This window comes from Larimichthys crocea, chromosome VIII (assembly GCF_000972845.2).
Source record: "Larimichthys crocea isolate SSNF chromosome VIII, L_crocea_2.0, whole genome shotgun sequence".
NCBI classification, from domain to species: Eukaryota; Metazoa; Chordata; class Actinopteri; family Sciaenidae; genus Larimichthys; species Larimichthys crocea.
In genome coordinates, this window is record NC_040018.1 from 20,995,443 (window position 1) to 21,010,575 (window position 15,133).

General features: G+C 38.1%; 2 protein-coding genes across 2 annotated transcripts; both read left to right on the forward strand.

The window, feature by feature from the left end:
* Positions 1-1,975: 1,975 nt before the first annotated feature.
* Positions 1,976-9,331, forward strand: chrna3 (cholinergic receptor, nicotinic, alpha 3). Its single transcript, XM_019263770.2, has 6 exons — positions 1,976-2,024; positions 2,565-2,704; positions 5,044-5,088; positions 6,620-6,729; positions 7,055-8,255; positions 8,372-9,331. The coding sequence occupies exons 2-6, from the start codon at positions 2,684-2,686 to the stop codon at positions 8,498-8,500; spliced, it is 1,506 nt and encodes a 501-aa protein (XP_019119315.2). The 5' UTR covers positions 1,976-2,024; positions 2,565-2,683; the 3' UTR covers positions 8,501-9,331.
* Positions 9,332-10,448: 1,117 nt separating this feature from the next.
* LOC109139642 (uncharacterized) lies at positions 10,449-13,768 on the forward strand. The gene is made up of 10 exons (XM_019263780.2): positions 10,449-10,537; positions 10,625-10,660; positions 10,755-11,069; positions 11,146-11,466; positions 11,620-11,709; positions 11,895-11,919; positions 12,064-12,146; positions 12,622-12,652; positions 12,982-13,028; positions 13,601-13,768. The coding sequence occupies exons 1-10, from the start codon at positions 10,513-10,515 to the stop codon at positions 13,687-13,689; spliced, it is 1,062 nt and encodes a 353-aa protein (XP_019119325.2). The 5' UTR covers positions 10,449-10,512; the 3' UTR covers positions 13,690-13,768.
* Positions 13,769-15,133: the final 1,365 nt, after the last annotated feature.

Below are 15,133 nucleotides of genomic sequence, written 5' to 3' on the forward strand. Positions count from 1 at the left end.
AAAACTTTCCTAAAGTCACATTAGCACCTCCTTCTATTTCAATATGATGTAATCTCATATTAATGCCCCATGGGGACAATTCTCTATCCACCTGCCCCACTTAAAGGAGTTGAGAGTGCAGGATCAGACACCAAACAGCATCCCTGGTTGCTGATGGGGATTTATTTATTGTTTAAGGGCACTTCAGCAGGGCTGAAAAGCACTTGGACCCCCCTTTTTCATCCAGCTGAAGGACAGAAGTGTGAATCCTCTGGGCCACCATGCTGAGGAAAGAAAAACACTGCTCTGAATTGACAATCAAGAAAGAAAGAGGGAAAGCCAGAGTCAGAGATGAAGCTATATCCAAATTATAAGTGGGCTTACAAGTATATATTGATATATATCTATTTCTGAGGGGAAAACAGAGGACACTATGTGAAAACCAAAATCAATAAAGAATCAGTCAATCAAGAAAAATTCTGTTCTCCAATGAGGGCCAAACCCCAACCCAGTGGCACACAGTGGCTATTGATCATGTTTGATGAATGGAAGGCTATTTGGTGATTTAATATCTGCACGGTGGGAGTCCACATTCACTGGAAATGTTTATTCTGCACAACCTTGTACCACAAGAGATCCCAATGGATGATGCTTTTCTTTAAACATTATCTATGACTAAATAAATATGTTTTTCTGTATGTTTTTTTAAAGGGTTATTTATTATGAGTTTATTTATTAAGGTCAAATGTGTAGGATTTAGTAACATCTAGTTGTGGAGCTGCAGATTGCAACCAACTGAATACTGAATAACTAAATAATCCTCCTCTCCCTCCCCCTCATAGTGTGTTGGAGAAAAAACTGTAAGCATGAAAGGTGGTGCAACATGGTCCATCGAAGACATCACGCTTACTTTCAGTTGATTACTCACTGAATCAAAACAAATCAAATTAAATCAGATTTTATTTGTATAGCCCAAAGTCACAAAATACATTTGCCTCGGAGGGCTTTACAATATGTACAGGGAGTGACACCCTCTGTCCTTAGACCCTCGGTTTGAGTGAGGAAAAACTTGCCCACAAAAAACCCTTTAACAGGGAAAAAATGTGGAAGAAACCTCAGGAAGAGCCACAGAGGAGGGATCCCTCTCCCAGGACGGACAGACGTGCAATAGATGTCACAGAAACTCCAGGGAAGAAGTTTAGTTAGTAACATGCATTAACATGCATTAATGAGACATGTATGTTTACAGATGGTGGTGATGGGAAGAGAGAGAGAGAGAGAGAGTTTTCAGTAAAGGGAGATGTGACTGCACTAATGAAAACACACATCTGAATTTTATATTGCGCCAATAAATTCCCCTTAATCTTACACACTAGACCTTTAACACTGAGGAACTCGCTAATCTGTTTCATCAGGAGTATGTGGTTTCATCAGATCTCTCATGTCAAATAACCAAAAACTTTTTGGGGAATAAAATGTGGGTTTCAACAGCTGACTGGGATTTTTTTAGGGGTTTAAAAATATTTTTCTTTCCCTCTACCCTCACGTATTGGCTTGGTTTTTGACATATTACGTGCCTTATCTATTTTCAGTCAGTTCTGTTGCAGTGTTTCCATTTCCATGACTTTAAGAGAAAAACTGTGGTGACAGGGTGCATACTACAACAAAGCAGATGCGTCCTGTCTCGTGAAAGTAAAGGAGTCAAAATCAATTAAATGGCGTATTTGTTGTCAGTGGAACAGCAGTGTTGACCACTTCTTCCCCTGTTGTATCAGATTAGGTCGCCATAGGTTGCATATGTTTTTTGCAGTGCAGTGTGCCTCCCATCCGTGACTGTGTGTCTCGGTGTGGCTCTGCCTCCCCCTCTCTGCTCTCTGGAGCTGCGGACGCGCTTTCGCTCTTCCCACTTTCTCCTCCTGTCTGCTCCGCGGAGCGCTGCTGCGACTGACCCTGGATTCATTTGGAATTCGTCATTTGAAACAGGATGAATGTCAATTTTTGCTTCGTTTTGGCCACAAGTTCCTTTCTTCTGATTCTTCTGCCAGGTGACTACTTTGACATAACATGTTTTGCTTACTTGTTGCTTTACATAAACGTGTTTAATAATATTTCCACAAATGCTGATATACCTGTACCAAATTAGCAATTAAAAATATATTATTATACTTGTATGCGCATTTTGACATAAAACTATAAAAAGACATTTAAATCATTCAAATTCAAATTACATTTTATATAACTTGACCAATCTGGGAAATTAAGGTAAGAAATTGTCATTTTAGGCGATTATTGCTATTTATTTATATATATTTAAAGGAATGCATGTGTTTGTATGGGTGTCAAATATAATTCTTTACACTAATGAAATAAATCAGAGCAACGAAGCATGATAAATTAACAGTAACACCCTGGGAATACAAAAAAGTGGTTATTAGTCCAATCAGTGCACTAAAAAAAGCTGAGCTGGATTGATTAGACCTAACAATCATCTGTCTGTCAGTCACTTTGTAATCAAGCTGTACTGTATAACCAGCTAAACCATGTTGCAGTGACATGTGCATGTCTGACCCTCTGCTCTTATTCAGGAACCTCCTGTTCAGATGCCGAGCACAAGCTCTTCTCTGTGATATTCGCCAAGTACAACCAGTACATACGGCCGGTGGAAAATGTGACCGACCCAGTCATTGTGCAGTTCGAGGTGTCCATGTCACAGCTGGTCAAAGTGGTTAGTAGCTTGCAAAAGGTTTTTTTTTTTTTTTTTTTTACTTTACTGCTGATGTCTATAGTGTGTGTAAGTTATGGGCTTCTACTTCACTAGTCACACATATATCACTCTGCTCAATGAGCAGTCATGACTTAAAGGAAGCAACAAGGAATAACATAAAGACAGCCTTAAATGTGAAAGGTCTGACCATAAGAAGACATAGGTTGCATTCTGATTTGTGGACTTTTGACAGCAACATTTTGGAAAAAGACACCTGAAATACTTGCTGCCAGTGCACACCAGACAGTGGTTTATAATCCCGAGAAGGGAAGTAAATAAAAAAAAATAAAAAAGGTGTTGTGTCTAGCCAAGACAAGATGGGAAATGTCAGCTGTCTGTGTATCGCTCAGTTTCGACAGCCTCAATCTCTGTCACTTTAGATGAGCAGCTTTTCTGGAGATTGTTGACTACAGACTAGCAGAGGCAGACAGATGGCTCTCACATCTGACTCAGACAGGTCTAGAGCCGATGCCGATAATTAAGCAAAAAGGCTTGTTTTGGACATGAAGGACAGCTTCATTCACAAAATGAACAGCCTGAGATATATTGTACATCTGTCTCTCTGCTTGTGTTGATTGACAAGAGGATATTCTCATCAGATCTTTTATTTAAGACATTTTAACTGTCTTTATATAATTGTCAGGGAAACTGCCTAGGCCTATTACCTCCAACAGACAGATTTACATTAAAAGTAATAGTTAGAAATCATCTCTCTCTCTCTCTTTGTGCTAAGCTACGCTAACTGTTTCCTGGCTGCAGTTTCATATTTAACTGACAGATATGAGAGTTGTATCAACCTCTAACTCGACAAGAAAGCCAAGCAAAATAGAACATTGTATAAAAATATTATCAGCCACTATTCAGTTTTCAGTCTATACACATGGTTTGTTTCATGACAGAATGGATGGTGTGGGGTGTGATGCATTGTAGCCAACCTCTATCTGTTTTCCTACACAAGCAATCTTTATCATCTTTCTCAGAAGAGCTAGATAAGTATTGAAGACCTGTCTGGATGTAGAGATGACAAAAATATAAAGGATATTTTGTTAGATTCTCCTTAACGTGGTTGATCTAGCAGGCTGTGGAGCTCCCCATGCTGATGGATGACTATTATTCCCTCGCCATTTCTGGGGCTCCTAACCCAGATGCAATTGGTATTGGTCAGCCTACACCAATTAGGGCAGAGCTTTATGAGCTCATTAGACCTTCAATAGCTTATAGGCCAGGCTAGCTCTCACATTCAGGGATCATATCACAGCGTTTCAGAGCAGGTGTGGTACAGTGTTAACAGTCTATTATTTAAAAATGGGTTGATAGTTTGCACTTATTAGCTTTCTTGCAAGAGATCAATGAGAAGATTGATAATACTCTCTTGTCTATCCATTAAATATGATAGCAGGGACTCAGTTAGCTTAGCTTAATATAAAGCTTGGGGCTGTAACTTCATATTTAAAACTCAGACAGTGTGTGCGTGGTGTGTGTCATTTTACTCTTGCTGCTTTGTTGTTGAGAATTATTACAAAAAAATTACCAAAAATTTCAAACTATTCCGAGATCAGATTATGTGGTCAGCCATGTTTGGAGTATATGTTCCCTGGAGACAGTACCTGGTGAAATTATGCTACTCCTACATTTTGATCATTCCCGAAAACTTGCAGCCAGAGAAAAAATATCTGCTACTTTCATTGTACGTCCCGGTGGAAAAAAACACACTGAATTTTAAACAAATCTTCATTTGATCTAAACGAGAACATACTGTATGTGTGTCTCTGCACTCAGACGGATTAGGTGATACGATACAGGATGAATCCACTATTCAAAATAATGTTGTCCTGTTGTTTTCAGTCCACCTGTGTTTACCAGCCATGTAGACTTCCCTGGATACTAAATAGTAACATAAATGGATGGTTAATGTTATGCACTGGGTCATGAGATTTGTTCATTCACGGTCTAACCGTTCCCCTACAGTTTTTCTCCCTCCCCCCTTAGTCCCTCTGCTCCAACTTTACCACTGAGTTGTTAGAATAGAAGTTGAGGCCGTGCTGCGAACCCCTCCGCCCCTGGCTCCAGCTGTCATGTGGGTTACGCTCCAGGCGTGAAGGACTCAGGTGTGCCTCTCTTAATCCTCTTGTTTGGGATTCACAGAGGTCTGACCCTGCAGACAACACACAAACAGTCCTCGGTGGCGAACAGGATGATTGCCTGTGACAGCGTTCTTCCTCTTTTAACTTTAAAATGTTAACATGTATTGACTTTTATTTGATTATGTGTCTTCATTATCAATTCTGCTCTGTTTTCAGGATGAAGTCAATCAGATCATGGAGACAAATCTGTGGCTGAAACATGTAAGTTTATGCTGTATGACTGTTCAAATGGACCTTGTGCAAGGACATCAAGTATGGATCCAGTTCTCTGTCATATATGATTGTTTAGGGCTAGACTGAATGAATGTTGAATTATTCATGGAAGGGAGCTTTTTAAACATAATGATCCTGCTAGTCCTTTTTTGAAAAAGAAAAGACAATTTAATAATGTTTTTGAAATAATTTGACAGTGGTCTGGCTTCATCATACTTGCCAAAGTCCCTAATATTTATTTTGACACTGGGACAGAAACTTTCAAGCATCTGCATATTATTCTGAACCTGAAAGATTAAACTAATTTAACCATAATTGTGTTAGAGAATAAGTCTACAACAAAATAACGCAGTGTCCATACATTTATGGCTTGATGGCTTTGTCAAATACTTTGTCCCACATGGTGTATCTGCTGCCGCAATGCATAGTGCAGTGAACCAGTTTTAAATCAAATAAAGCAGGGCAGGTCTCCAGGTCCCATATTACAAAAGCTGAACAGATACGCATCTGTGCGCTGTGGAGGCATGTTCATGATAAAGGGTTAAGCTGTAATTGCTCTTTGGTGCTGAAAGTTGAAGCAGTGTTCCGCTTATTTTCATGTTGTCTGTGATGTACAAACAACAGGATGAGGTACAATTCTCCTGCTGGCTATCCAAATACTATACACTCTAGATACTTACTATTTCTAAGTATCTAGAGTGTAAGGCTGCTTTACTTTACTTTATTGTTGCTTTATGAGTAAAAAACAGTGGCCAAAGGTCCATAAAACACACTGTAAACTGGTGTCCATTCTATCTCCTTTGAGACTATCTACTGTATAAACTCTTTATATGCCAGTTCGAGATGACAATTTCTCATTGTTTTTATAAGGGACATTTCATAAGAGAATGCGTTTAAAATCAATCAGAGTAGTTTTGTATTGTAAAAGATAATCATCAGGAGGAAACAACTGCTACCCCCTAGTTTTTATAACTGATTTGTAGTGTTATAAAGCTGTTTATGACAAACTTGTTTTGTTTAAACCACTTGGGTTGAAAAAAGGCACTTGCCAAATTATATTATGACAATTTGCTCTAGGAATGGCTGTGTCAGTCCACCACTTTGGATTGCCAGGAAATTTTGTACAGATGTTAATGGTCCCCAGAGGATGCACTCTAATGATAACTTTGGTTTATGACTACATTTTTTCAGTCTGAATTACATTCCCATCAGTCTCCTGGTACTTTTTGTGTTTTTATTACTAACACAAACAGGCTCAGAAGCTAAACTAAAATCCATGGATAGCATTTCACCTAAACCACCACAGAAGTACAGCTTCAGCGAGACTCTTGTTATACTTGCACTGCAGCTTACAATATATTTTGTATTGTATTTTATCTTGCAGGTCTTCATATTTTATATATCTTTTGATATTTTGTCTTTGATTAAGCAGTGGATGATAAGTTCATGAAAGTTTTGTCTGACATTGTAATTTCTCTGATTTGTTTTTATGTAAATGAATCACCCTTTGGTTTTTCAGATCTGGAATGATTACAAACTCAGATGGAATCCAAAAGATTTTGGGGGTGTAGAGTTTATCCGAGTACCATCCAGCAGGATATGGAAGCCAGACATCGTGCTGTACAACAAGTAAGAGTAACAATAAATAAAAAAATCTGGCTTCAGCATCTTCATTGATTGTTGGATGCATTTGAGTCAAAGGATTGCAGAACAATGATAAACTATATCACTCTGTTGCTTATTATGCATGGGTCATTTTTTGTTTTGCATATTTTTATGGGAGAGTATAAGGAACATCAGAGGATGCAATTTACTGAAACCACAAGGCATCTTTTTTTGATTAATATCTCTCTCACACAATGGTTAATTGATTATATCCTTCAATTTAATCTTCAGTGACTCAACCTTCACTCTGTCTTCCTCTTTTGTTCTGTCACTCTTTCTCTCTATACAGTGCAGTTGGAGATTTCCAGGTTGATGACAAAACAAAAGCCTTACTTCGTTACAATGGTGATGTTACCTGGATCCCGCCAGCCATATTCAAGAGCTCTTGCAAGATTGACGTCACTTACTTCCCCTTTGACTACCAGAACTGCACCATGAAGTTCGGATCCTGGACATATGACAAGGCCAAGATCGATCTGGTGCTCATCGGCTCAACCATTAACCTCAAGGACTTCTGGGAGACTGGGGATTGGGTGATCATCGACGCCCCTGGTTACAAACATGACATTAAGTACAACTGCTGTGAGGAAATCTACACGGATATCACATACTCTTTGTACATCCGCCGTCTGCCACTTTTCTACACCATTAACATGATCATCCCCTGCCTCCTCATCTCTTTCCTCACCGTGCTTGTCTTCTACCTGCCATCTGATTGCGGTGAGAAAGTCACTCTGTGTATCTCCGTCCTGTTGTCTTTGACTGTTTTCCTCCTCGTCATAACAGAGACCATCCCCTCCACCTCACTAGTCATCCCCCTGATTGGCGAGTACCTCCTCTTTACCATGATCTTTGTCACCCTCTCAATTGTCATCACTGTTTTTGTGTTAAACATCCACTATCGCACACCAAAGACTCACACTATGCCCTGTTGGGTGCGGACTGTGTTCCTTGGACTGTTGCCCAGGGTGATGTTCATGACTAGGCCAGAGAGAGACCCAGACGAGGTGACAATGGTTGGCAATGATCAGACCACACATTCAAGACCCTGTGCCATTCATTTGTCAGGTACTTTGCAGAAGCAGAACAAACCTCAGGCCCTGGCCTCCAGCATGGTGTCCAGCCTGACAAACCGTCAACAGCTTTTTAACAACACAGAGCTCTCCTATCTCAATAACTTAAGTGCAGACCCAGTCAAAGGTGCAGGTTCTGCGTTCCTATGCTGTGAGGGCCACTGCAACTGCTGTTGGCACCCACGATCCAGCAAACTGCCTGCAGATTCTGGAGGAGGAAGTGGAGGACTGGGCAGCCTGGGGGCACTAACTGGAGGCAGTGCTGTTGGGGTCAGAGGTGGAAGTCAGTGCTCCAGCTCTGAGTCACTGGATGGAGGAAAAATGTCCCTGCTGCCGCTCTCTCCTGAGGTCAGGGAGGCTATTGAGAGTGTCAAATACATAGCAGAGAACATGAGATTACAAAATGAAGCAAAGGAGGTGAGTGCTCACAATCATAAAAGTATTTTAAACCTTTTTCATACACGTTTTTTCAAAGAAAATATGACAAAAGCACCTTATCATTAAAAATGTTTTTACTGTGTCTCCTCTGACAGGTTCAAGATGACTGGAAATATGTTGCCATGGTTATTGACAGGATCTTCCTGTGGGTTTTTGTTCTCGTGTGCATTCTGGGAACAGCTGGCCTCTTCCTCCAGCCTCTATTAGTAGGGGAAGACATTTGAATCAGTTTGACAAAACTAATACTCCAAACTGTTATAAATAAGATTTTTGTCATGGCTCAGACAGAGAAAACATACAGCGGATACAAAGTCAAGAAGAACAGATGACTGTCTGCCAAATGCTGATGAAAATGCTTTATTGACTCTTTTCACAGACAGAGTAGATTATGTTTGTTTGACAAAGTGGTTTAAGGACTCTCCAATGCCGAGACCATGGTGGTTAGTCATTTCATTGTGTACCAAATCGTTCTGCAGAAAATGGCGATATAATCTATAATGCCAAGGCAACAGCCTTGAAGAATCAAAAAATTAAATCTATTGAATTTGAAGCGCCCAATTTCACATTAAGCAAGTATGTACATACGTTCATAAATGCACCATTATGCTACTAGAAAGCTCAATATTTGAATTACCATTATGTTCATAATTTAAAATCCTAATTCCATACTGAATACCATGCAGATAATATAGATGTGTTTATGGAGATAGCAGAACAAACTGTTATTATTATTTCCAACATCAGCATCAACAGTAAGGTCGTTGACTGTGTTTAAATAGTGACACCATGTGGTGATTCTTTGCTATTACAAATAATAACACAGCTTTCTGACAGTTAAAGGGATATGTTACCCAGTTTATCATAAATTCTGCTGTATCATATTCTCATTTGTAAAATGTTATGAAAAGGTATATTGATACTTTATGCCTGAAATGCATAAAGAGAGTTGCTATTTGATCCGCATAGCATGTCCTTCTGGACTGGATGTCTTGAGAAAATGTGACCTAGAATTTATATGGAAAATTGGATACTTCCAGTGCCCTGAAATTTAATGTGCCAAGCAAAAAAATATAAAATACAGTTTGTAGTTCTGTTGTATTCATATATTTCTGTAAATAAATCTTAGAAATAGTTATATAAAGGGTGTAAAGTGGACCTCCATTGTATCTGTGGTTTTTCTGAACTACCAGGGTTTTTTTTTCAAGGAGAACACAGAGGCTCTGTTTATTACTTTGTTTCACATTCTCTGTGCCCCCTTGGAGTAAACTCAGCTTATTGGATCAATCAATATAGAGAACGTGATGAAGGACCTTATAGGATTATACTCCTTTCTTCTTTTTGGCCAAAATACAATTTTCTCTTTGTACTATACTGCCTTTTTATCGCTCAGTGCTCACAACAAAGGTCTGACAGTGTCAGGGGGGTAAGGGTTGAATAACCACATGTTGCAGTTGTGTTTTAATTTGCTCCAACTGATATTACACTGTGTCACAATACATGTTAGGCACAAGCTACCAAACACACAGAATCACACTGTGGTTAAAGACATACGCAGGGGACATAAATATCTGACTTTATGAAAGTCAAACTCGTGTAACGCCTACATTCATTGTGAGTATCTGTGTTGAAAGAAGAGTCAAAGCGTCCTGCATGGGGTTTGACTGTGTCACCAACTGATTCTTATTGCACAGCTAACAATCAGAGCAGATGGCAAGCTATGTGCTTACAAGAAAATCCAGCCCATATTAATTGAATGCTGGCAGGGAAGCACAGACCGATACTGTATTAGCTCTCTGTCACATCTGATAAGAAACCCCTGGCCAATGAATTTAATTAAAGCTCACTCAGAACCCATGTGTGGCTGATCTACAGGAGGGCCGGAGATCTCCTAAACAGATACTGTGTGATGTACAAGATAAACAAGCTTCCAGTTAATAATTTCTATTTATCTGAGGGAAAAGAAAGAAGAATGACAAACATGTACACGTACTTACTTGCCAACAATTGCTCAGTAAAAGCATGCATGATTTTGAACAGATGATGCTTAATTTAGGAGCAAAGGGGGTTGAAGAGGGCCGTGTCAAAAGAAACCACAGAATGCACAGGAAGTGGCTCATTATAGTTTTTGCACGTTAGCAGAAACTTTATCTTTCTGTAGGTGTAGACAAGGACCTGATAGATGCCTGTGGGGTTTCATAAGGTGCTGTGAAGACTGAATGTCACATCACCTATAAGCATGAATATAATCACCATACTTGTGTGTAAGTACATTGACAAGACATATGTTCAACTATCTGATTGTTTAGAGGAAGAAGAAAGGTTCAATTTTCCTTTTTTCTTTCTTCAAGGTGCTCTTGTAAATCAGGCTGCAAGCCAAACTAATGGTGAGCTTTTAATCATGAGATGACGTGTTGAATTCTCAATGTGATTGTTTTGCATTGTTTCATTCATCAATACAATGTCTGTCTCTGTTGCAAGAATTCAATCTTACAGATATGTCTCCTGCGAGGATCCTGGTCCAGCAGAAAACTATAAGCGAGAGCAGTGACCTGTATGCAACCTGCAGCACATTTGGATTTAAGAAACAAATCATGGTTTACGTTTATTTATGTAAGGATGACCGTCTATACGAGAAAATCCAGCAGAAGTCAGATCAATATGATACCATGTTCACCATATCCAGTGTTGGTCTAAATGTGAGTGGAAACTACAGCTGTGTTTACTCCACAAATGAATATCTGCCTGACCAAGTAGCCAAGAGAGGAGAAAACATAATTCAGATTCAGGTTATAGGTAAGGATTGCCATTCTTATGAAAGTATTATGACAATGTTATTTCCCTCCACTCATTTTGTCCTTTTGCCACACAGCCAATTTTCTCCCTGCAGATATTTCAGTAGCTGGGCTGTCCACTCTCGGTGAAGGAGACAATGTTACGCTCAGATGTACGCTTTCTGTCCCCCCGCTAACGCTTGGTGACTGTAAATTCATTCAGTCTTACCTGACAAGGAATGGGAACATCCTTCAAGTTCAACCATTTAATGTCATGGAGATGGAGGCAACTTTCACCATCGAAGGTGCCATCTTGAGGGATTCGGGTCATTACAGCTGTGTGGTGCTGCCATCTAAATGCATCCAAGAGCATCAGAAAATACTTGACGGAAATAACTCAGTATTTGTCGAGGTCAGAGGTGAGGGCATCCTGACAACAGCACCTACAAAGTGGCATCTGGAAAAAAAAGTTTTTAAGAAATTATAGATATATTTTTTAATTATAATATATATATCTTGAAACATAAGAATATTCATCATGTTGGGGCTGACATGTCTTTTTTGCTTTCCAGAGAGTTTGTTTCTCCGATTGCTTGTCTCTTGTGGAATGACATTCATCTTGTTGTTACTGGGCCTGTGTCTGTGGTGCGTCAAAAAACAAGGTCAGATGATCAGAGGCAAATTGAAATCAGCAAATCAGTTAAGATCTATTTTGGTTGCTCCTGTCGTATTGTTTTATAGAGGAAATGCTTCTAAAATAGATACGTATGAATAATGATCTATGACCATAATTCTATTAGTATACATGGTTCATTTCACATCAAAATAATGTTTTATATATCAACAGGTTACCCAGCTTTGGGCAATCAAAAGTAAGTGTTAATCTAGTCATTTTTTTCTTAGTAATTTGCGCTGTGTGTTATTTTCTGCATGCATGTTTACTAAACTAAAATATACTTAACAATGCTGAATTGTAAAGGGTTTGCATATATACCTTGAACTGTGTTTTATTACAGAGAGTCAAGTCAACAGGCAAATGCAATCATGTTGGCGGTACAGCAGGAGCAGACAGAGCGAGAGGCGCTGGAAGCACAATATGGTATGTTGAAAAAATAGAATTACTGTAAAGGCATACTCTGGGGAGATTGTAATAAAATTACCAGTAATGAAAGAAACCAGATACAGTCTGGTCAGTTTCAATACCTCTTCTCCCACAATATATATAAAATATTTTAGACACCCCCTTTTTTTTTTACTTTCTTCATCTTTTTCCCCCCAACTGTATACTAGCATGCACCAAAACATAAAATGCATACATGAGCTTTTACATGTATGTCATTATCCTAATTCCTAAAGAAGAACAGGAGCACCTCGTTTTTAGTTAATTCGGTTTTGTTACTTCAAATAATCTTGTCACTACATTTCTTGTGGTTATTGTGATGTTGTAATTTCATAAATAATAATTATAAATCTATTATAACTAATTGTTGATTAGCGTTATGTATAAAACATATAAAGTGATAGTAGAAAATATCTTTTATAAATTTTACAATCTTTTCTTTTCCAATTATCAGGAGACTCTTTCAGCTCGGAGGAGACCGAAGGGTAAGAATTTAAATCCATTTTAATACAAATTATTACTTCAGCATAACTTGTAAGCACATGGAGAATAAAATATGCTCTATCATGGTAAATTTCAACATTATTATAATTACATTGTTAAAATAAATGGACCTGTTATTGAAAGATAGAACATTTGGATAGTAACTGTTAACTTGTTGATTTGATGTTTTAAAAGTTGACTTTTTAAGTTCAAGAAATGTTGTATTATCTTTCAGATACATAGACTTGCATTGCACTGAAAATGCAAGATTGCAACACATTTTATATGGTGTCTACAATTATTATTATTATTGTTAATTTTCCATATTCAGGTATCAGAACGCTGTGTCTGCTGAGGAGGGAGTGTATTCTTGTGCAGGTAAGTGATGAACTACTTTGTGTTTTAGCAGTAGTTTTTATTGCTTGATGGTCATATAGATGACTTTGATTTCTAGATGCAGATGACTACGATGACATAGAAGTGTGTCAACTGACAAACTTTGGGTGCTAAAGGTACTGTAAAAAGTGTAGTTATCATTATAATGAAAGGTTCTCATACATAGTGAGCAAAGCACAACTGACATTGTAAGAAGTCTTTCACCAAAGGTACCATTTGTTGTTGTTGTTTTTATGTTTATTTTTGCGTACAAAGCTTAATAACAAAATAAAAGAACAATAAAATAAGAATAAAAAAAACAATTAAACATATGTTAAAGGCATTAGAGTAGAATGGTGCTATGTTGGTTCAGTGCGGGTTACAGGAAAACCGCATCTTTATTTTGTAACAGCAGGGCAGATGTGAATAGAGTTTTGTGGCAAACTTTCTGACTCAAAGGAACTAATTGTGGCAGGAGAACCAGTTAACAGAAAAAGAGATGACACAACCAAGAAAAGATTCACAAGTGCCTATAAACAGATCACATTATTTAAGTGTGCCCGTCTCACCCACAGATGATCTACCTGTGAGAACAAGAACAGAGTGTCTATATGCCATGCCTGACAAAACGACCCCATGCTCCCCTGATCCTACTTTCAGTTAAATGCATATCTGCAATGCACCCCTGTTTTGTTCTCTGTCACATTTAATGAAAGCAAGACCATGTTAATATTTGGAATATATTAGAGTAGGTGTTTCTGCCATTTTGTATAATTACATTTTGTTTTCCACAATGAACATAATGTTGCACTGGTTGATTGTATTTTGTATTAAACAATGTAGAAAACAAATCTTTTCTGGTCTCGTATTTAATCAGACATATTTGTTTCCATTGTCCAAACATGTAAATCTGATGTTAATGGAATTATAACCTAAATAAATAACTTATACTAGCTAATAATCTGAGAAGTTTGGAGTGGAAATGGCTCAGAAATATATCTGAAAGAATCCAGACTACACACTTTTTTGTGAGGGGTCACAGACATAAGGGTTAGAAAAGACTTTTTAAAATAAGATAGACATTATCGATCCCACACTTTTCAGCTGTGGTATATTATCTTATAAGCGTTATAAGCATTTCATAGTATCTCTTTGGTCTCTCCTAAGGTTGCAATTGAATTTGAAGTGTATGTCTGTAAGAATTTGCAATGACCTCTCTCTGCGTGAAGACTAAACATTTTGTATTTACGATCTCTCTGGGGAAAATGGTGAGAGGTTCTGCTGAACTTTTTACCTTTCTCTCTCTGAGTTATAGGGTTTGTGAGATTACATTTGGCCATCTCACAAACCTCACAAACGTAACTGACTTTATCACAAACAGATGTGATAAAGTAAGTTAGGACTTCTGGCGCTGCAGCGTGCAGACTGAAAGGGAGGTAGATTGAAGCCCGATAAATTCTGCTATCTGTTAGTAGCCACTGATTTTTCATAAAACTAAAAAACTAAATTAAGATCCTTTAGATTGATAAATGATGCAGTATGTTGACAGATAGGGGGCTGTGTCAAAAGAAACCACAGAATGCACAGGAAGTGGCTCATTATAGTTTCTGCATGTTTACTCATTTATCTTTCTGTAGGTGTAGACAAGGACCTGATAGATGCCTGTGGGGTTTCATAAGGTGCTGTAAAGACTGAGTGTCACATCACCTATAAGCATGAATATAATCACCATACTTGTGTGTAAGTACATTGACAAGACATATGTTCAACTATCTGATTGTTTAGAGGAAAAGTGTTCCTGTGTTAAGATGATTGATTGAGTCTTTAGCTTACCTGTCTTTTCAAACAGATAGGGTTACTTTAGTTGAGATAAATAATTAATCAATATACTCTGGGCCACTGAACCTGAATGTCAAAACCTAAGGCTGTTTTATCTTACAGCCCATAAACAGAAATTTTGTCATTATCAAATAATAAAAACTCAACACCAAAACTTTCTTTAAAGAGTGAGGGATGGGTCTTTGTCTGATAATGAATGAACTTCATACACAGTAAGCATATCTAATTGAACTTCATACAGAAATTCTTTGTTTTCTCATTTTGTAATG